The sequence below is a fragment of the Capricornis sumatraensis genome, chromosome 2 (genome assembly GCF_032405125.1).
Source record: "Capricornis sumatraensis isolate serow.1 chromosome 2, serow.2, whole genome shotgun sequence".
In the NCBI taxonomy this organism is placed as follows: Eukaryota; Metazoa; Chordata; class Mammalia; order Artiodactyla; family Bovidae; genus Capricornis; species Capricornis sumatraensis.
In genome coordinates, this window is record NC_091070.1 from 64,951,441 (window position 1) to 64,974,959 (window position 23,519).

The following is a 23,519-nucleotide window of genomic DNA, read 5'->3' on the forward strand; positions in this document are numbered from 1 at the left end:
AATTTTATCTTTTCCAAGTGTGTGTGTATATATATAAAATGGCTCAGGATTTCTATATAGCTGATTTCTGATTTGCTAAATCCTTTGTAGTTCTCTCCATTTTTCTCACTCTCAGATAGAAAAGGAGCATTTCAAGAAGAGAACCTCAGTTATCAAGAGTGTCTAAGGAGGGAAGAGAGCAGTAAGAGAATGAGGAAAAGAACACTGCGGCTCGCTTTCTGATGACTTTACTTCATGTCCTCAGTTCAGACGAGACGCTCGCAGTGCTGAAGCATCCCGTTCATTCTCCTCTCTAGTCTGTACTCCATTCTCATTTTCTCTTTCCCACATTTATTCTGTTGAAAACAACTCACAAGAAGGGATTTCTGACCAGCTTTAATGAAAACACCCCCCACCCCCCGCACTTCCCACCGCTTTGATTTTTCTCTCACTTCAGCCCTGAGGGCTATCCTTACCTCCACAAAAAGAGATCCCAGTCACGCTGAGGGTAAGTAACATAGGGATAGAAATTTTCAGGTAACTCCACTCTGCTGTGTTATCACCTGTCCACACAGCACCTTTGGTCATCAGTAAGAAGGTATTAAAAGAAAAAAAAATCCATGTGTACTAAATTTCATATTTAGATTCCATATTTGTAATAGACAAACTAATATAAAGGAAAACATTTCTTTCTTTTAATTATTTAATTATGAAAGTTCTTTATATAGTCTGGATACAAGTTCTTTGATAAATATATATGTATATTGCAAATGTCTTCTCTCAGTCTGTGACTTGACTTTCATTTTCTTAACAATAGGCTTCCCTGGTGGCTCAGCTGGTTAAGAATCCACCTGCAATGCAGGAGACCTGGGTTTGATCCCTGGGTTGGGAAGTTCCCCTGGAGAAGGGAAAGGCTACCCACTTCAGTATTCTGGCCTGGAGAATTACATGGACTGTATAGTCCATGGGGTCACAAAGAATCGGATGTGACTGAGTGACTTTCACTTTCATTTTCTTAACAATATCTTTTTAAAATTTTGATGAAATCCAATTTATCATTTTTTATGTTTTGTGCTTTTTGTGTTCTAAGAAATTTTGCCATCTCAAAGTCACGAAGGCTTTCTACATTTTTTCTCTAGAAGCCTTTTGTTTGTTTTAACTTTAATAGTATAAGTCTATATTCCATTTTGAGTTATTTTGTGTGTATGGTGTGAGGTAAGGGTTAAGATTCTTTCCCCCTCCTCCATACGGATACCCCATGTTTCAATACTATTTATTGAAAAAACTCCTTTCTCCATTAAATTGCCTTGGCAACTTTGCTGCTAAATATTTGATCATATATGTGTTGGACTCTTTCTGGATTCTCTATTCTGTTTCATTGATCTGTATGCCTATGTGCCACCCTGCTTTCTGCAAAATCCTCTGTAAGAGGTTTTAAGACCACATGAGGAAAAAAAAAAAAAGACCACATGAGGGAGACAAAATAAAGTAGTAATATTAATGGTTAACATTTATAGAGCCCTCACTGAGCCAGGAGGTATGCTACTTTGCTTGTATCATTCCATTTAATCATCACAGCAACTCTATCAGGTAAACACTAACTTTATTTTACAGCAGATGGAAATATGGCAAAAGTGGATCTGGTAGGATTTGACTCAGGCAGTCTGACTCTAAAGCCAGTGCTCTTGAGCACTGAATAGTTGGTAAGAATTTGTAAAGATATATAACACTCAAGATATTCATAAAAGAAAATAAGCTTATTTTATTAAGTCTATATTTCTCCTGAAACATTTTGTCTCTCTTTTACTAAAATAGTTTTGGTGGCTATTTTTGTTTTAATATTTTGTAGAAATTTTAGGCTGTCCTATGGTCTGCAAAGGAAAATATTTTCAAGGGATTTTTCTTTTAAAACAGTACCTTCATAATTCCTTCTGGACTTCAAATGAGGTATGTATATATCTACATAATGACTTTGAAACCCATAACATTCTTATAAAGTAACAAAATTCATGTAAATATGCAGATGTTTTCAGGTCTCAAATGGCTGTTTAGTTGGAAGTTCTCTCTGGCTGTTGGTTTCAGCACAGGACTTGATACAACAGTGTTCTTTGTAATGCCTCACTTGGTATGCTTTGGGGGTAAGTCAATAGCTTCACACAGAGTATTAAAGACTAGGCAATGGGCTAATATATATAAGAGATAAAAAATTACTTATATGCATATCTTCTGTTATTTTTTAAAGTATAGCTGATTTACAATTATACAAGACTGGAAAAGGTCAGTTTTCATTCCAATCCCAAAGAAAGGCAATGCCAATGAATGCTCAAACTACTGCACAATTACACTCATCTCACACACTAGTAAAGTAATGCTCAAAATTCTCCAAGCCAGGCTTCAGCAATACGTGAACCGTGAACTTCTAGATGTTCAAGCCGGTCTTAGAAAAGGCAGAGGAACCAGAGATCAAATTGCCAACATCTGCTGGATCATCAAAAAAGCAAGAGAGTTCTAGAAAAACATCTATTTCTTCTTTATTGACTATGCCAAAGCCTTTGACTGTGTGGATCACAATAAACTGTGGAAAATTCTGAAAGAGATGGGAATACCAGACCACCTGACCTGCCTCTTGAGAAACTTATATGCAGGTCAGGAAGCAACAGTTAGAACCGGACATGGAACAACAGACTGGTTCCAAATAGGAAAAGGAGTGCGTCAAGGCTGTATATTGTCACCCTGCTTATTTAACTTATATGCAGAGTACATCATGAGAAACACTGGGCTGGAAGAAGCACAAGCTGGAATCAAGATTTCCGGGAGAAATATCAATAACCTCAGATATGCAGATGACACCACCCTTATGGCAGAAAGTGAAGAGGAACTAAAAAGCCTCTTGATGAAAATGAAAGAGGAGAGTGAAAAAGTTGGCTTAAAGCTCAACATTCAGAAAACGAAGATTATGGCATCTGGTCCCATCACTTCATGGGAAATAGATGGGGAAACAGTGGAAACAGTGTCAGACTATTTTTTTGGGCTCCAAAATCACTGCAGATGGTGACTGTAGCCATGAAATTAAAAGATGCTTACTCCTTGGAAGAAAAGTTATGACCAACCTAGATAGCATATTCAAAAGCAGAGACATTACTTTGCCGACTAAGGTCCGTCTAGTCAAGGCTATGGTTTTTCCAGTGGTCATGTATGGATGTGAGAATTGGACTATGAAGAAAGCTGAGCACCAAAGAATTGATGCTTTTGAACTGTGGTGTTGGAGAAGACTCTTGAGAGCCCCTTGGACTGCAAGGAGATCCAACCAGTCCATTCTAAAGGAGATCAGTCCTGGGTGTTCATTGGAAGGGATGATGCTGAAGTTGAAACTCCAGTACTTTGGCCACCTCATGTGAAGAATTGACTCATTGGAAAAGACTCTGATGATGGGAGGGATTGGGGGCAGGAGGAGAAGGGGATGACAGAGGATGAGATGGCTGGATGGCATCACAGACTCGATGGATATGAGTCTGAGTGGACTCTGGGAGTTGGTGATGGACAGGGAGGCCTGGAATGCTACAATTCATGGGGTTGCAAAGAGTTGGACATGACTGAACAGAACTGATTTACAATTTTGTGCTAATTTCTGCTGCACAGCAGTGATCCAGTTATACATATATACATTTTTCATATTCTTTTCATTATGGTTTGTCTCATGATATTGAATATAGTTCCCCGTGCTACACAGCAGGATCATGTTGTTTATCCATTCTATATGTAATAGTTGCATCTGCTAACCTGAAACCCCCAGCCCACCCCTCCACTACCTCCAGTTATATCTTTTTTAAACTTCTCCTTAGAAGTTTTCATTCAAAGACCTTACTTGTTTTAGTGATTAAAAAGGATACTTATAGAGAATTTGGAAAATAGAGATAAAAAAGAAGAAAATTAAAATAACTCATAATCACTATGGTATTATATTCATTTAGATTACTGCATGTGTGCTTGCTAAGTCGCCTCTTTCGTGTCAGACTCTTTGCAACCCCATGGACTTGAGCTCCCATCATGGACTTTTCTGTCCATGGGATTCTCCAGGCAAGAATACTGGAGTGGGTTGCCATGCCCTCCTCCAGGTGATCTTCCCAACTCAGGGATTGAACCCAAGTCTCCTAGGTCTCCTGAACTGAGAGGTGGGTTCTTTACCACTAGCGCCATCTGGGAAGCCCCATTTAGATTACTACCTACATATACCTATACATACATATATATATATTTTTTTTTTTAACAAAATCAGGATAATATATAAACATTTAGGTATCCTGATTTTCCTTCCCTCATCTACCATGCAATTAAGGCATATATTAAATATCCTTATGATAGTCTATCATATGAATACACCATTACTTAATAACTATTCCCTTACTGTTAGATATCTGGATTTTCTTTATTTCTTTTTATTTTAAGGACTAATGCTGTGATGAGCATCTCTGTATATCTTTGCCTGCTGATAATATTTTGGCCCTTTCCAGAGTTACCATTGAGGCTGGTTTTCAGGGGTGGAGTAGCAGGCCTATTAATGTCTCTGGTAAAATAAAGGCTGGATTCCTCAAACTGGGACTTAAGCTTCAGATTATTTATGCAAGGCCAGGGACGTCAAAGAGCCTTCCTGCCATGGGGTGATTAGGTTGAACTAGATCTGCATCAGCCAGTACACTGGATCCGGCTATAGATGACACTGACCACAGCGAAAAAGCTAGGTCTATTTTAAACCACACTGCTTAGTGGAACAGGTGGTTGAAGGAATGTTAGAAGTATATTTTCTCCGGTCTTGATAAATCAAAGAGACAGGCCATCCCAGGAAATAGATTCTCTAAAGACATTCTCCCAACTAAGTGGCCAGTTCTTCCATGAAAAGTGAAAGTTGCTCAGTCATGTCTGACTTTGTGACCCCATGGACTATACAGTCCATGGAATTCTCCAGGCCAGAATACTGGAGTGGGTAGTCTCTCCCTTCTCCAGAGGATCTTCCCAACCCCGGGATCGAACCCAGGTCTCCCTGACTGCAGGCAGATTCTTTACCAGCTGAGCCACAAGGGAAGTTCTTCCATGGGAAACAAGTAACTAAACTTTATTAAAATTGGTTTACTCTGTCTCAGGAGAAAATAAATATTTCAGGGCGCATCACTCTCTACAATCTAAGGGGTGATCTACTGAAAAGGAAAGTATCAACAGAGTTGCACCATATACCATATATGGTCAAAAGAGACAGGCTGCTAGCTTGTGTTTTTAAGTATGATCATATGAGCCAGTCCTTACCATATTTTTGTGATCCAGCAAAGAATGAACGTGTAAGAACAAAGGGTCTCTCCTTTCCTTTAGATCGCTGGATCAGTCCTTCTGTAGTGGCCATTTGCTATGATGTCAAAGAAGAAAAATTTCAAATAGACGACTGAATTATGGCATTGTGCAGACATCCCCAATAAGCTATTTCATGTGCAAAGAGTAAATAATAGGTGGGAACATGAAATGGAAAATATTCAAAAATCTTCCAAATAATTTTCATAATATAATGAAACTGCTCTAAATTTCCCTATTAAAAGAGTGAAACAATTTCTTTGATTAAAATAGCAATGAAACAGGGGCTTCCCTGGTGGCTCAGAGGTAACGACTCTACCTGCCAATGCAGGAGACACAAGTTCAACCTCTGATCTGGGAAGATCCCACATGCTGCGGAGCAACTAAGCCTGCGCACCACAACTACTGAGCCTATACTCTAGAGCCTGGGAGCCACAGCCACTGAGCTCACGTGCCCTAGAGCCCGTGTTCCACAACAAGAGAAGCAACTTCAGCGAGAAGCCTGCACACTGCAACTAGAGAGTAGCTCCTGCGTGCCGCAACTAGAGAAAAGCCTGAGCAGCAACTAAGACTCAGCACAGTCAAAAAAGTAAATAAATAAAAACTGAAAAATAGCAGTGAAATAATGGTAAATAATAAAAGAGAATTTATTTGGTGCTTATTATTGTAGGCATTTTTATAAGATTTTTTTTCTTATAACTTACACAACAACCTCTGAGATAGTTTTCGTTAATGGAAAAAACTGAGCTTCAGAGAGGTTAAGTGTCTGGCTCTGGCCTACATTAGAAAATTCTCCAACCATAAAGTAGTTTACAGATATAGCAGGAGCCTGCATAGAGAAGTAAACTGATACTTTCTGGAAACCATGCCATACGTAGCCAGCAGCTCCCACTGGAAAACAGCAATTGGTGGGAGGGTCACGGGAACCCTGTTACATTCTGAAGATAACAAAGAGCCAATCACAAATAAAAATTAGGGCAAGTGACTGCAAAGATTTTTGAATGTGACTGGCAAATGGAAGACAATTCTACCACCTTCCATTGAGAAGGCTAAGTACTTAAGGAAGGCCTTCTACATTTAGAAAGTATACATACTGAAACTGTGCCTCTGTGTTCTAAATCTTACTTCCCTGGTATGAACATAAGACTTGCTGTATTTAGACATTTGTGAAATTTTTAAAAATTTGTTTTGTCTTTGATGTATTTATGCACAGCCTACTTCAGTAAAAGGTTTGAGGGATTATCTAATGCTCCTTACTAATGGCTCCTGTCAAGGAAGATGTTTCTATGTTATCATTAATCCCACAATATCTATAAGTTAATCAATTGATCAGGTTCATTATAGAGGGAAAAGACGCAAAGGGAGAAATAATGTTTTATATTGGCTACAACCTGATAAGACCTATTACAGTTGACAGAAAAGACACACAAGGAGAAATGAACAGTATAGTATGGTTGTTACAAAGCAAATGACTTTCAGCCCCAAATGTAGGGCCTGTGGATCCAGGTGGCTGCTTTTTAGATGTCTTACCTGATAAAAGCCATAGATGTTGTGAAGTTCCCGGTGCTCCCAGTTGCCGTGATGAATGGCATTCTTCTGCATGGTTCGCTCCGGGCCTTTAAAGACAGAGGGCTCATTCATGTCGTTCCATATGTAGAGGATGTCAGTAGATCCCTAGGAAGTCAATTTTGATCATGACAAAACTCCTACAGTGATAAGGTTAATATGACAGCCGACCCTAATCCTCTTTCCTACTCCATTTACCTTATTATTTATTCTGTTTATTATCTATGCTCTGTCATCTGCTAGAATAAAAGTTCCACAGAGCAAGGAATTTTGTCTGTTTTATTCACTGGTAAATCCCAAATACCTAGAACAACCTGAATGGCAGAGGGTTCTCAATAAGTTCTTGCTGACGAATGAAAGAGCGCTGTGCTGTAGTCCCATGTCACCCATAAGTCCATTCTGAGACCTCCTGGAGAACCCCTACAGGACAGGTTGTGAACATTCACAATCAGGTTCTCCATCATCCCTCACCTGCTCCAACTATTACTAGGGGCAGTTAGAACTGTCCGCGAAGGGATTCTGCCTTCCCTCTAGTACTGTGAAGGGTTTGACAGCTAAGACACCATTTGTCAGCAGGATCTACAGTGTGTATCCTACAGAGAATTGTTTGACTTAGAGTGGGAAGGGGCTGTTGAGTCATCCAGTTAACACAGTGCTGCAGCTGCTGCTGCTGCTGCTAAGTCACTTCAGTTGTGTCCGACTCTGTGCGACCCCATAGTCCCTGGGATTCTCCAGGCAAGAATACTGGAGTGGGTTGCCATTTCCTTCTCCAATGCATGAAAGTGAAAAGTGAAAGTGAAGTTGCTCAGTCGTGCCCGACTCTTAGCAACCCCATGGACTGGAGCCTACCAGGCTGGAGTCCCTTTATAAAAATTCCTGGTCTCTCAGCATTTGATTCAATAGTTACAACGACCAGGAGTCTCTCAGGCAGCTCATTCCAAGTTTTCTGAAAGTCTTGTTCTGTGTAACATTCTCTCACAGGGACCAGGCTGTCTTCTGGGATACCAGAAAATACATCTGCTGCCTTCCCCACACAGTAGTCTTTCAAATGCCTGGAGGAGGCTTACATGTTTTTTTCTGACTCTTTACTTCAAATTCTTTCTAATCATGTATACTTCAATGAACAAGGCTGTATAGGTTCCAAGTATTTAGCTGCTTTGACTGTTGTTGTTTAACACTCTCTAAGGCAGCAGCTGGCAAACTTTTTCTGGAAGGGCCAGATAGTAAACATTTTCAACTTTGCAGGCCATAAGGCCTCTTTTTTCAACAACCCAGTCCAGGTATAGTTATATGCCAGCAGCCACAGACAACAGGGGAACAAGTGTGTACGACTGGATTGGCCCGATTATTATTTAACCCTGCTCTAAGTTCTCTTCTTTTTTAAAAAAACAAACATTTACTTATTTAATTTGCTGCATCAGGTTGGTTGTGGCACGCAGATCTGCACTGCCTCATGTGAGATCTTTTGCTGTGGTGTAACAGTTTACAACATGTGGGTCTTAGTTTCCCAACCAGGGACAGAACCCACATCTCCTGCATTGCAAGGCAGATTCTTAACCTCAGGGAAGCTCCTATTTCTATATCCTAATACAGGATGCTCAGAAACTAGAGTTTAGTGGTTAAGAGCCAGGCTTGGGAGACAGTCGACCTAAGTTAAAATCTTGGATTTACCACTTATTAGATGGGTGAATTTAGCAGATTTTATACTTGTCCATGCCTTGATTTTCTCGTCTGTGGGATTAGAGTTAATTACAATTCCAACTTCAAAAAGTTATTGTGAAGATGAAATGGTATAATGCACACAAAGTGATTAGCATAGTGCTTGGAACATAGCATGTACTCAATTTAAATTAGTTATCATTCTTATCACTACCACCATCTAGTTGTCTAGATGTGGCCTCTCCAGTTTTCTCTGTGATTTTTATAAGATTTTAAGAATTATTATTATACCTTACTTTTAATGTCATGTTATACTCTGCAAGCTACTTTCACATATATCATTATCATTTTTAATAATACCATATGAAGTAAAAATTTCTACAATTTGAAAATATAATAAATATCTATTATTAAGTAATTTGATATACCATACAGTCTATCATAATGAAAGTCAAAATCACAGCTTTTGTGCATTTGGTAATTCATATGGTGCCTCTCTTCATACACCATTCATATGGCACCACCAAAATCTGATATGTGGTTGGCATCCCTGCCTCTTCATATAAGTATTATTTATCAGGAACTACTCAGTGAAGCAGAGTACTTCTATTTAGTCACTTCTTTCCTTACTTCATCCTTCCAGGTAACCAGCAAAGAGCAAAGGAATAAAAACAAACCTGATAAACAGAGAAAGCGAAGAGACTAGAATACCACTCTCTAACTTTGGGGTTGGTGAAGTCCAGGTAAGAGGAGAGACCTGCAGAGGCAGAAGAGTAGACAGCCTGTTAGGAACAGTGGTCCTCATGGTAAGGTGCAAGATGTGAAAGCTGGGTAATGAATGAGTGCCTTGCATCAAACGTAAAAGATAGCCGATACAGAGGCATAGTCTGGTGAGAAGCTGATGAAGAAGGCAATGCTGGACTCCAGTGACAATCACTAGTCCTCTCAGACCCAGAGGGCAGGGGAATGCCAATGAACAAGCACCAGGATGGAGCCTATCGTTCACCGATGGCCTCAGACAGCCCCAGTAAGGATTATGGCAGATATCCTGGAGTGAACCCTTTGTTCTGAAGGAGGGCAGAGACGTGTTTGTAAGTGGTACAGGGAGAAGAGGAATGCATGGGCTTTCTCCATTGTGTGTGAATTTATGATAGAGTGCTATCAGATGATAGACTGGTACTTCCCTTTTGTCTGTGAGGAGTTTCTACCAAGGCTTTAAATTAATGATTTCTGAAATGAAGGCTTCAGAGTTGTCAGGGGCAGCTGAGATCACTCACGAAAGGCTGGAAAGTCAAACCTATGGGCTGTTGAGGCAAAAAAAGAAAAAAAAGCGCAGGGAGAGACATGCAGGTCTCTTCTTGCTTCCTCTTCTTCTGTTCCAGTTCTCTGGCTTTTAATTTTTATTTGCTAAGGGAAACAGCATGTTACTGAGGTTTGCTTATTTATTTTTCAATCATTCACTGACTTATAAATGTATACAAAGAACACCATACCAGGTGTTAGATGAAAGATATAAAAGATGATAATATCTTTAAGGAAAGGCACCTAAAATATAGCATGTGACATCTATAAGAAATTAATGCAGCCTTCATTAATTGGGGCTAAACAGTGGATATCAGGTGAAAAAAATGACATCTTACCAGGCCAGCATACACCTTCAAAGTCTCCTCCATCATGATTCCTCACAAAAAAGCCCTGTTCTTTGGCCTTAGCATACACTGAGTAGTTGGGATCAACCTTGATGTGGGGGTCACTAATGACCACAAGCTGTCAGGACATAAGAGTTTAAAGATCTCATCAGTTTCACATAAGTCATATGTTCATTTATATGTTTTCATCATAGTTTTGGAGTTCACATTTTACTCAAAACAATTGTGTTGTGCTTAGTCACTCAGTCGTGTCTGACTCTTTGCAACCCATTAGACTGTAGCCCACCAGGCTCCTCTGTCCATGCGATTTTTCAGGCAAGAATACTGGAGTGGTTGCTGTTCCCTTCTCCAGGGGATCTTCCCGACCTGGGGATTGAACCTGTGTCTCCTGCATTCAGGCGGATTCTTTATCTGCTGAGCCATCGGGGAAGCCCATAACAACTACTATTATTGAGATATTTCAGACACCAGTAAAACCCTATCACCTTTCATGTGCTCATGGGAATATAAATTGATATCAAAACCAGGTCTATTATTTTTCACAGTGATTGCTGTCCCTCCAATACATGTTCTAACGATCACATTTATTAAGATTCTATCTCTTTGTGGTGCTGAGTGCTTTACATAAGGATTAAGTAGGCAGGCCTCTGCTCCCTGGATACCTAAGAGGCTAAGATAACACACAAGCAAACATTAAAGAAAAGAGAATTATTAAAAATAAACAGAAAAAAACCCAAATCCAATGGTACAGCCATATTTAGGAAGGAGTAAAGTGTTAATTGCTCAGTCATGTTCAACTCTTTGCGACCCCATGGTCTGTAGCCCACCAGGCTCCTCTGTCCATGGGATATTTCAGACAAGAATACCAGAATGGTTGTCATTCCCTTCTCCAGGGCATCTTCCTGACCCAGGGATCAAATCCAGGTTTCCTGCATTGCAGGCAGATTCTTTCCCATCTGAGCCACTAGGGAAGCATTTAGAAAGGAGGTTTGAAAAGAGCTATGATCAGAGCCCCATGTCTTTAGCATCTTTAGCATCTCTCCTTGCCCTTCTAATACCATCACTTTCACCTACTTGAGGGCGTCAAAACCATCTATTTGGCTAGAATAAGCTTCTAATAATCATCCTTCATGTCTGTTAAAATCTACTCTACACACTGAAGTTTAATCCTCCATTGCTAATATCTTTAAAAATATTAAAATGTGGTAAGATATACATAACATAGAATTCGCTATCTCAGCCAGTTTTAAGTGTGCAGATAAGGAATCCACCTGCAATGCAGCAGACGTAGGAGACCTTGCAGTTCAACAGTGCATTCACAATGTTGTACAGTCAATGTCTACAACTCTTTCCATCTTGTAAAACTGAAACTCTTTACACATTAAAAACAACTTCCCATTGCCTCCTCCTCTCTAGCCCTTGGCAGCCACCCTTCCCCTTTCTGTCTCTAGGATTTTGACTGCTTTAGATATTACAGATTAGTGAAATCATATAGTATTTGTCTTTTTGTGATGGGCTTATTTCACTCAGCATAACGTCCTCAAGGTTCATTCACGTTGTAGTAGCATGTATCCAAATGGCCTCCCTTTTAAAGACTGGGTAATTTTGTATCATATGTATATACCACATTTCCTTTATCCATTCATCTGTCAGTTAGCTTTTGGGCTGCTGCTGCTGCTGCTAAGTCGCTTCAGTCGTGTCTGACTCTATGCAACCCCATAGACGGCAGCCCACCAGGCTCCCCTGTCCCTGGGATTCTCCAGGCAAGAACACTGGAGTGGGTTGCCATTTCCTTCTCCAATGCATGAAAGTGAAAAGTGAAAGTGAAGTCGCTCAGTCGTGTCCGACTCTTAGCGACCCCATGGACTGCAGCCTACCAGGCTCCTCTGTCCATGGGACTTTCCAGGGAAGAGTACTGGAGTGGGGTGCTTATTGCCTTCTCCAAGCTTTTGGGCTGCTTCAATAATAAACACCAAAAAATGTTTATTAACTGGAATATTAAGAGTTAACAGCATTGCCTCAGAACATTGTAAAAGGCCTGGGGATCAACAGAATGGGTTGAAAAGGCAACTTGAATCTCATGGATAGGGACTGAGGGATCCGTTCATGAGATACATACGTGATTCTTCCCCCCTTTTTTTTTCTCCTTCACTCTCTTCATTATTGCCATGACCACCACCACCACCACACCTGCATTATATACTTTCCAGTGCCGTCTCCCTGTCCTCGTTTTCTATTTTAGTTCCTTCCTTGGCCATATGAACAGGTTGAGTCCATCAGGGAAGCATGCAGGAAAAATAGTGTACTAAAGAATCTGACTTCATTTCTGACCAACTGTTAAGAGCTTCAAGCCCCACCACATCTTCAGGCCCTTTACCCTTCTGCCCACACCTGTGCATGCTGACAAAGCCCTGATGCTTCCTTCTTTGGGGCCAATAAGAAGTTCAAACCACACAAGCCCTAGTGCATGCACAGGAACCCTCACCCCAGTTCAACACTTACTTTAAGGTAACCACCTTAAAACCTGAGCCTGTCTCCTTTCCCAGCTCTCTTAGGCCATTTTCAGAGGAGCTTGGGAGCAGCTCTGCACCCCTAAAATGCCTCACTATGGGACTAATTAACCTGTTCATACCCTTTTGGTGCCAGTGTGATATCATCAATCTTGACATCAAATCAAATTTTGCGTGAGGTGCACCCATCACATTAGTACATGCTGGTCACGATGAATGGAACTGAATGGTAGGCCCCTTCATCCTTATGGGGACCTAGACCCACTAAGGTAGCAGTAGATAGCGTTATCACTTTTTCACCAGAGCTTTTCTATGATCACAATTACAGTTACACTTGAAAGTACTATTTTCCTGCCATTTTTTTTACAAGATGGTTCTTGTTCACTAATGTGCCAAGGCAACTTGAACATTTTTAAATGCTCTGCAATGAAAAGGTTCAGAATGCTGTCTTGTGCGTACATGCATGCTAAGTCACATCAGTTGTGTGCAGTTTTTTGCGACCCCATGGACTGTCGCCTGCTAGGCTCCTCTGTCCATGGGATTCTCCAGGCAAGAATATTGGAGTGGATTGCCATGCCTTCCTCCAGGGGATCTTTCTAACCCAGGGATCAAACCTGCATCTCTTACATCCCCTACATCGGAAGGCAGGTTCTTTACCACTTGTGCCACCTAGGAAGCCCACTGGCTTATTTTACCTTACGTTTTTTGCTCCTGAGCAGATCTTGCATCCTTTTGGGGTTTGGGAATCTTTGCTTGTCCCAGGTGAAGTACCTCTTGCCCTCTGTGTGCTCTATGTCCAGCCACATGACATCATAAGGAATGTTATGTTCATCAAATCCTGCATCCACTGCCTTTACATCCTGCTCATCTTCATAGTTCCAGCGGCACTGATGGTACCCCAGAGCAAAGAGAGGGGGCATGGCTTGTGTGCCTAAAAGGGGGAGATGACAACTGAGCCAGCTACCACCACAATGTTAACTGTACATTTGATAAGTGTTTCCTGAATATCTACAAGGTCTAAGCACTGAGTCTCACACGTAGGGCATCAACAAGAAAGCATTTTGTTTATGCATTCATCCTTTTTAACAATTAATTAGCTTACTTTTGACTGTGCTGGCCCTTCGTTGCTGCACAAGGACTTTCTCTAGTTGTGGGGAGTGGAGGCTTCTCTTCGTTGCAGTGCACGGGTCGTCTCATTGCAGTGGCTTCCCTTGTTGCCGAGCACAGACTCTAGATGCATAGGTTTCAGTTGCTGTGGCATGCAGGCTTTAGTTGCTCTGCAGCATGTGGAGTCTTCCTGGACCAGAGACTGAATCCGTGTCTGTTGCATTGGGAGGTGAATTCTTATCCACTGTACTACCAGGGAAGACCATGTTTATCCATTCATTTCTGATGAGCACTTGGCATGTTTCCACTTTTGGGCTCTGGTAAACAATGCTGTAGTGATTGTTGGCATACAAGTATCTGTTCAGTTTCCATTCAGTTCAAGTATATATCTAGGAGTAGAACTGCTGGATGAGTGAGTTAGGGTTCTGTAGAGAAACAATCAAAAGGATATGTGTATATATGTATATGTATTTATACATATACAGAGAAAGAAAATGACTGACTGATCTTAAGGAACTGGTTCATGTGATTGTAGGGGCTCGTAGTTTTGGCTTCTGCAGGTAGGCCAGCCTGGAGACCCAGGGACGGGTTGACATTGCAGCTTGAGAACAAAGACAGTCTCGAGACAGATTCCTTTTACTTTAGGGGATGTGTGTGCTCAGTTGCTGGGTTGCATCCACATGTTTGTGACCCCATGGACTGTAGCCTGCAAGGCTCCTCTGTCTATGGGACTCGCCAGGCAAGAATATTGGAGTGCGTTGCTATTTTCTCCTACAGGGTAGCTTCCCAACCCAGGAATCGAACCTGTGTCTCCTGTGTTTCTTGCACTGCAAACAAATTCTTCCACTGCTGAGTCACTGGAGAAGCCCCTCTTTAGGGGGACACCAGAGTCCTTTTTTCTCAAGTTTTTCAACTGATTGGATGAAACCCACTCACATCACAGAGTATGAGTCTGCTTTACTCATAGTTTACTGATTTAATTATTAATCTCATCTAAAAAAATAACTTCATAGTGACATCTACACTAGTGTTTAACCAAATATCTGGGCACCATGACTTGACACACAAAATTAATCATCATGCTGGGTCATATGGTAATTCTATGTTTAGCTTTTTGAGGAACTGCCAAACTGTTTCCACAGCAGCTGAACCATATTATGTTCCAACCAGTAATGTATGAGTTTCTAATTTCTCCACATCCTCACCAACACTTACTATTTTCTCTCTCTCTCTCTCTCTCTCACTTTTCTTTATGATTTAGCCATCCCAGTGGTTTTGAAGCAGTATTTCATTGTGGTTTTAATTTACCTAATGCTGTTGCGCTTCTTTTCAGGTTCTCGTTAATCCATCTGTACATCTTCTTTTGAGAAATGTCTATTTAAGCCCTTGGTTCATCTTAGAATTAGACCGTTTCTTTTTGCTGTTGAGTTGTAAGAGTTCTTTATATATTCAGGATACTAGACCCTTATCATATATATGATTTGCAAATATTTTCTCCCATTCTATAGGTTGGCTTTTCACTTTCTTGATAATGTTCTTTGACTCACAAAAGTTTTTAGTTTTAAAGAAGTGCAACTTGCAACTTCCCTGGTGGTCTGGTAGTTGAGACTCCCTGCTTTCACTGCAGAGGGTGTGGGTTAGATCCCTGGTTGAGGAACGAAGACCCCACATGTCAAGTGGCACAGCTGGAAAAAAAAAAGGTCCAACTTATCTGTTTTTTTCTTCTGTTGCTCATGATTTTGGTGTCATAGCTAAGAATCTGTTGCCAAATCCAAGGTCATGATTTACCTGTTTTCTTATAAGAGTTCTATGACTTTAGTTCTTATATTTATTCCATCAATCGATTTTGAGTTAATTTTTTGTATATGGTATGAGATAAGGGTCCACCTTCATTCTTTTGCATGTGGATATCCAGTTGTCCCAGTACCATGTGGTTAAGACATAATTATTTCTCCATTGAAAGGTCTTGAACGTTTATTGAAAATCAATAGGCCAAAGATCTATGGGTTTATTTTTAGACGCTCAATTTTATTCCATTGGCTTATACGTCTATCCTTATGCCAGTACTACACTGTTTGGATTACTTTAACATTGTAATAAGTTTTGAAATTAGAAAGTGTGAGTCTTTCAACATTTTATTTCAGGATTTTTGGGCTACTCAGGCTCTTTGAAATTCCATATGAATTTGAAGATCATCTTTTCTATTACTTAAAAATGACATTGGATTTTGACAGAGATTGTAGTAAACCTATAGATTGCTTTTAGTAGGATTACCATCTTAATAATATTAAATCTTCCCATCCACGAACATGGGATTTCTTCTTATGTATCTTGGCCTTCTTTAGTTCAGGGTTTTGTGTGTGTGGTTTTTTTTTTTTTTTTTTTTTTTTTTTGTAGTTTTTGGCATACAAGTCTTTTATCTCCTTGGTTAAGTTTATTCCTGGGTATTTTATTCTATTGGATGTTACTGTAAATGGAATCATCTTCTCAATTTCATTTTTAGATTGTTCATTCCTGGTGTGTAGAAACACAACCAATTTTGTGTGTTGATCATGTGCTGTACAACGTATGCTAATTGTATGTGTGTGTGTGTGTATGTGTATTCTTTGGGATTTTATATCATATAGTATCACACTGTCTGTGAATAGAGATAATCTTATATTTTCCTTTCAAAGTTGGATGGTTTTTATTTCTTTTTATTGCCTAATTTCTCTGGCTGGAACTTCAACTACAATGTTCAGTAGCAGTGGTGAAAGTGGGAAACCTCATCTTGTTTCTGATCTTAGGGGAAACCTTGCAGTCTTTCAGAATTGAGTATGAGGATAGCTGTGAATCTTCCATAAATGCCTTTTATTATGTGGAGGAAGCTTCTTGTTATTCCTAGTCTTCTGAATGTTTTTATCATGAAATAGTGTTAGATTTTGTCAAATGCTTTTTCTGCATTAATCAAAATGATCTCACATATCTTTTAAAGATAAAAATGCTTTAGTGCTAATCTCAGTGGTATATTTTAATGGAGAAGAGAACATATAAAAGTTCAGATTGGGATACTGGTTACCTGAGATAAAAGTAGAGAAAGCCCAGGGATTAAAGGGGTTAAAGGTAAAGAAAGTCCTGGAGCCTTTAAGGCTCCAAGAAAGGCAGATGGGTGAACATTAGTGACTAGAGAATGGAGATTACCAGCCCCAGTGGAATGTTTAACCAGGCCCCAGTGGAATGTTTAACCATTCCACTGGTTAAAGGGAATGGGATGAGATGCTGAATGGGATGAGAGTAGAAGGATAAATGCTTGCTTCTTAAAAAGCTTGGGTAAGTTGTTTATAAATGCTATATCATGTGCAACAAATGTTAATTTACAGTGATTCTACACGGTTTAGAGGAAATACAATGGAACAAGAAACTGGCATTTCCACATGCAAGTACCTGTAAGGTATGAATACTGCTTGAAGACGTCAGAAGGAGTAGGTCCTGTCAACAGAAAAACATCAATGATTCCACTCTCTGACATCCAGTGCACATCAGTTCGAGACCCGACCTTTTGTTTAGCAGCAACTGGGCCCATCTGAGTCAGTGTGTACTGAAAAGGAATGGAATGAAAGTCTGAAAAATGTCCCTCTAACCCACAAGACCCACCCTTATGTGTGTAATAGTCTGTTCCTTTGTACACACCAATAGCCTTCCCTAGTTATACTGTAGACTCTAGTGGCAGAAGACTGACACTAGAAATCCCTGAACTATGATTACATTTCACTAGTTTTGTCTCTTCTGTAAGTATGGTATGCAGTCATGACCCGTAGCTCACCTTTACAGCAGGTTCTGTTTTGATCTCCACTAGTGTTTCTGAGGCATTTAGCCAAAAAATGCCTAGAGTTCTGCCCAGTTTGTGGGCCAGGAGATAAGGCACTGAACCATAAATGCCCATTTTGTCATGTATTTTATATCCATAGACATCTAGGTTATAAAGACGGTAAGCATCACCATCACTGAAACATACAAAGAAGGATTACAAATGACCATCATGTATATATTATTAGTGACTATTATAGCTCCATTCTCCCCTGCAAAGCTTCCCTTATAGCTCAGTTGGTAAAGAACCTGCCTGCAGTGCAGGAGACCCAGCTTTGATCCCTGGGTTGGGAAGATCCCCTGGAGAAGGAAATGGCGACCCACTCCAGTATTCTTGCCTGGAAAATCTCATGGACAGAGGAGCCTGCTGGGCTGCAGTTCATGGGGTTGCAAAGAATCGGGCACGACTGAGTGACTAACACTTACTTACTTCCCCTGCAAAGACTTGGGTCCTATACATCTTTCAAAGCTCAACTCTTGACCACTTTTTTAAAGGTTTCCTGACTCAATCTGGCTGAATATGATCCTCCTCCTTTGATTCCTTTGGCATTTCTTCATGCTACTATTGGCATGCGTATCTCATATCTTAGATATCTTTTCTGAGTATCTCTTATGAGGTGAGGACCGTTTCCTATGAATCTTTCACAGTAGCATGTAAAAACTAAATCGACAGATTTGGTGAGTATTTCTCTGTCACTAAAACAAAACGATAGTGTCCTAACATGCCTCCACAGTGCTGAGTAAGGAAAGATTAGGAACTGAATTGAGGTAGGAAGCACGGAGCTCAGGTTGGTGTGAGAGCAACACAGTTTCTGATTCACTTGTCACCATGTCTACCTATCATCTAAACAGCATCTGAACCAGGCAAATTTGACCAGACTCCTTCAGTTCTGCTTCTTCTTCGTCTGATACCTCTGGCATTTTTTGGTCAATGGTGTTAGTTGGAAATAATCGCCCCAAGGGAATCCAAGGTGATATGAGATGCCACACTTTTCTACTCTGGATCACTGTCCTTTTTTAGTAAAAGCCTTTTTCTAGGTCACTGTATATTTCCCAGGGTTCCCCAGAAAGGACTTGAGAGACAAAAGCAAAACCCAGGAAGGTGATGTAACGAAGATCTTCCTGCTACTTCAACCATGAGTGTGTGCATACTCAGTTGCTCAGTTCCATGTTATGTCTTCTATACTTTTAAGTTCAGCATTACAGTTTTTATAATTGTCTAATTTTTGCTGCAAAACAAAATAAAAATTGAAAACCATCGCTCTGAGTGATCATTAAAGGGAAATTCTTAAAGCTCTACAAGCAGTATCAAAGAGGGAAAGGCCAGGCACATATTAGCACTGACCCAGGTATCACACATGTTTTATTTTCAAACTTTTCCAGTCCAGAAACCAGGGCCTCCTGTAAGAATTCTTTTCACTTTACCTTGTATTTTTAAGTTGGTGTGATTCAGCATGTTGCGGGATTCCGTAGAGATGCTCAAAACCATGCAAAGAGAAATCCAAACCAATGGAGGCAGGACCTACAGGTACCAGGAGAGTGACTGACTTTTGCTTCTCAATGGGACAATCAATTAATGAGATTCAGTTAACTACAGGATTAGCAAGATGACTAGACTATGGATCAAGAGACCTGAGCTCGCCCTGATCAATCACATATGCTGACTCTCTGTACTTTGTTGTATTCAGGTGTTGTGGGGATACAAAAAATGCACAAGGCAAAGTTCTGGTCACTTATTAGTTAGGTTTTCTTAGCTGTGTGCTACAGTTCTCTGTGTTCCCACATTTACAGTATCTTTCTTTTCTATCTGTAAAATATGATTACAAAGTTTTAGATTTTTTCCCTAAATTTTCCTGAACTATATTGCATAGTAGCTTGCTTTAGGAAGAAGAGGGTACTGAGCACTTTTAAAGCTTGCCAGCTGAAAGGTTGCGTGTCTTCTGCCTGATCGTTCATTCTTACTGCATACAAGAACTGTGAGGTCAAGGGCACCAGGAGTACCTCCCCTAGCTCCTCAATATACACCCCCTTTCCTGTGACTGTAGATACAAAAATTTCCTTTAACCAAAGATAAAGTCCTTTATTTAACAATTATTTTAGAGATATGGGAAAAATGAAAGTAACTAGGAGAGAGAATATTGATTTAAATTTACTCTTGGGTAAAAGTATTTGACATCAAACGGTCCTTATTTGGAGGAGTTTATGGAAAGGGGTTGCTATAGATAAGATACAGAAAGGATTATAATGTTACATAAAGGAGAGCCTTAGGGCTCCCCTATTTATAACTTTGGGCTACACTGTCAGTCCTGATCATTATACTAGGCTATAGAATTAGATGCTACATCAGAGATTCTCAAGGAGTTAAGAGAAGGTCTGTTATTCTACAGGGTAGGGAGGAAGAAGGAGAAAAGTGAGTATTTTTTCCAACTAAACAAGCCCCAAGTGTTTGAAAAGTTATCTATCTCCTAAAGAGACAAATTCCCTCCCTGCCACCTACATTCCCTAAGTCTCCCCTCATCACTAAGCGTAGTGAGAAATGTCATAGAGGGTCACTCGGCACTCACATGAATAGTGGGGAGGCCTGGAAAAGGTTGAGAACCACTGGCTTGAAATGTTGGACCTAATGAGCTGGGTTTCTCATCACTTGACTCTCATAAAAACAGAATGTAGAATTTGCAATTGATTCACTGAAGAGTGCAAGCAATATGCTGACCTAGGTCCCTCTATGAAACCAGAAGCTTCATGAGGCCTATACTTCTCTTACACTCCCCACAAGTCATACACTCACTATTTCTCTATTGCAATGCATTACTGAAGAATAGTGGTCCCAAATATGAGATTTCTGTTCACCTTACAAAAGTCACGTGTTTAGGTATCAAAGCTCAAGGGACTTTTAGATAGAAACTTTTGGCTATTTTGCAAAGAACTGTTTTGGAAAGAACTGTTTGGACAGAACACTACACCAATTTTAATTGTACCATTAACTTTGACATCCACAAAATTTTCAAATTTCTCCTCCCACAGGCCCAGTTCCTCTTGATTTTCCTGTTGGTACAAAAAAGAAAAAAGGTAGCAAACTAAGGCAACACATGTGGTTACCACAATAGCACATTTATCTGATTAGGAAATGAGTTCATCTTTTAAAAGACCAATTTGTGATATCAATATATTAAATTAGATCTGTGTTCTATATAAATGCCATTAATCATCCTTATGATCTACAGCTAACATGAATATATTTTTTATTGTGGTAAAATATATATAACTTAAAACTTACCATTTTAACCATTTTTAAGTGGCGTTAAGTACATTCACATTATTGTGCAACCAACATCACAATCTGTCTCCAGAACTTTTACATCCTTCCAAACTGAACCACTGCAACCATTAACAGTAACACCCCATCTCCCCTCCCCTCAGCTCCTGACAACCACTTTTCTAGCTCCTGTCTTTATGAATTTGACAATTCTAGATAGCTTGTATAAATAGAATCATACTGTATTTGTCCTTTTGTGACTGGATTATTTCACTTAGTATAATGTCTTCAAGATTCATTCATTTTGTAGCATGTGTCAGAATTGCCTTCTTTTTTAAGGCTGGATAATATTCCACTGTGTGTACATACCTCATTTTGTGTGTACATACCTCATTTTGTGTGTGCGTTCATCAGTCAATGACTCTTGGGTTGCTGAATTGTTTCTACCTTTGGGCTACTATGAATACTATTCTGCTATGAACATAGGTATATAAATATCTGTTTGAGTCCCATTTTTACTTTTGGATATATATCCATAAATGTAATTGCTGGATCATGTTGTAATTCTATGTTTAATTGTTTAGGAACTGCCACACCATTTGACATGAATATCTTTACAAGAGCCAAAATGATGGGAAAGCACTTTGAAAAATGTAGTTTTTATATAGGTAAAGCAAAACATTTAGAGTCAAATAACCTGGGTCTCTTTTGAGAGACTCTAAGCAAAGATTTTGGCTGAGATGAGCACTTTCTCTCACCAGCTCCAATTAACCAGACTACTGATTGTGTTCCTATGCTGGGTGGAGAGGTCAGCTGGGATGGTGATTGCTCAGGTTTGCAATCTTTTGACCTAGAGCGATGAATGTCCTAGCTTTACAGAAGTCTCTTTTTCTCTGGTAAAATGAAAAGTTTTAAAAGAATTGTGTGTGTATATAAAAAGCACATTTCTTTTTAAAAAATGAGCTATTTTCCTGTTTCTAGATTATTTCTTTATAATGAAAGCCTCTGTAAAGTGAGTCTGTGTGTTGTGTGTTTGGTTCTTTAAAATTACGCCTGAATTCTTGATGCAGGGATTATCATCCTGACGTCTAGACAGGTTTTAAAGTTTGTGAACTCCCTGAAATAGTATGACAAAATATTTTTTTTCTACAGAGATGGTTCATAGCTTTCATCAGATTCTTGTAAGGGGGTGTTTGACTCAAAACCACTACCTAAGCTATCTGATTAGAGGTCTCCCCAAAGCTGGTCTAATGTATTAGTGCAAAGATGTGTAAGGCACAATAACCATGTTAGTTTTTCTTAAGGGTCAGTTTCGGTCAGTTCTCAAGAGGAAGGAGCATTTGTATTATTAAACTGGAAATGTTTTTCACCTTCCTGATGACCATAGCTACTGTCAGAGACCCTTTGAAGATGCATGTGGCTTTGGAGTAAGAGGTTTCCGGAATATCCAATCTCCAGAATTAAGACAAAATAATCTTTTAGACACACATATCAGACCATGCATCTCTGCTGAAGACCTTTCCACAGTTTTTCTTTGTTCTTAATGTCCAAAAAGGTTAATGTGGCTTAGAAGAATGTAAGCTCCATGATAATGAGGGAATTAGATTAGTTTGATGATATACCACCAACTCCTTGAACAGTGCCTGGCCTACAAGAGGTCCCATTTATATATAGTAGAGCATTGACCAACTACCCATCTGTACAAGGGGAGAACTGACCCATTATACTTGTATAATGATGATAATAGTGGAAAAGGTTTTAAAAAGATAAATTGCTCTCTGTAGACTACCTGAGTGGTGTCAACGGATGCATCCTCCTCATTTTTCTTGGTAGCTCTGCTGTAATGTAAAAAAGTTGTTTCATTCATGGCACGACCGACAATTTGCTCAATGGTAAAAGATTTTCATTTCGAACTTTTGAGACCCCCATACGTTATATCCTTTAACTTACTAAAAATAACATCATTATAAAAATAAGTTTACAAAATTAAACATTAATGGTGAACATTACCAAGAGCTTGATATCTTATAAAAATGTAGACAGATTTGAATTTTGTTAACTCTTAAAAATACATTAATCAGTTTTTTATTGTAATACATGCTCATAATACTAACATAAGCAAGATAAAACACAGTTCCTCTTATGCAGTATTACCCTAGTATGGAGCAATATGATGCACCATCTTCCTGGATGATTGTGACGACTTATTCTAACTTCTGTTAGTTGTATTTGAGGGCTCATTTCTTCCCATTCTTAACAATACTGGATTTTATGAATTTTTTTTAACTCTTTGCCAATCTAAAATTTTAGAAAAGATAATGCATTTCAAATTGAATTTATACCATAAGTGATGCAGACTACCTTTTTATACATTAAATGGTTATTTATAGTTCTGTAAATTATCTATTTATACTCATTATACAATAATCTTTTCTTTAGTGTAAAGTGCAGCAGGCATATAGAAGGTATGTAATGTATGTGCAGAGTTTAAAGACTAACACTAAAGTGAATAACTGTGAACCCACTAGTGAGCATAAACAACAGAAAGTACTTGTTCCTCTGGAGTTCCTCTGGAGTTCCTCTGTGCCTCTCTTCAAACGCATCTGTCTC

General features: G+C 39.5%; 1 protein-coding gene across 1 annotated transcript in view; it reads right to left on the reverse strand.

Annotated features, from left to right (window-relative positions):
- The window catches only part of GANC (glucosidase alpha, neutral C), a 44,966-nt gene extending 22,190 nt beyond the window's left edge, over positions 1–22,776 (reverse strand). The window contains 11 exon segments of the mRNA XM_068992660.1: positions 456–557; positions 5,278–5,374; positions 6,847–6,990; positions 9,219–9,298; positions 10,182–10,308; positions 13,396–13,631; positions 17,231–17,342; positions 17,559–17,790; positions 19,079–19,175; positions 20,632–20,698; positions 22,699–22,776. Of these exon segments, the coding sequence (XP_068848761.1) occupies positions 456–557; positions 5,278–5,374; positions 6,847–6,990; positions 9,219–9,298; positions 10,182–10,308; positions 13,396–13,631; positions 17,231–17,342; positions 17,559–17,790; positions 19,079–19,175; positions 20,632–20,698; positions 22,699–22,776 (1,372 nt within the window).
- Positions 22,777–23,519: the final 743 nt, after the last annotated feature.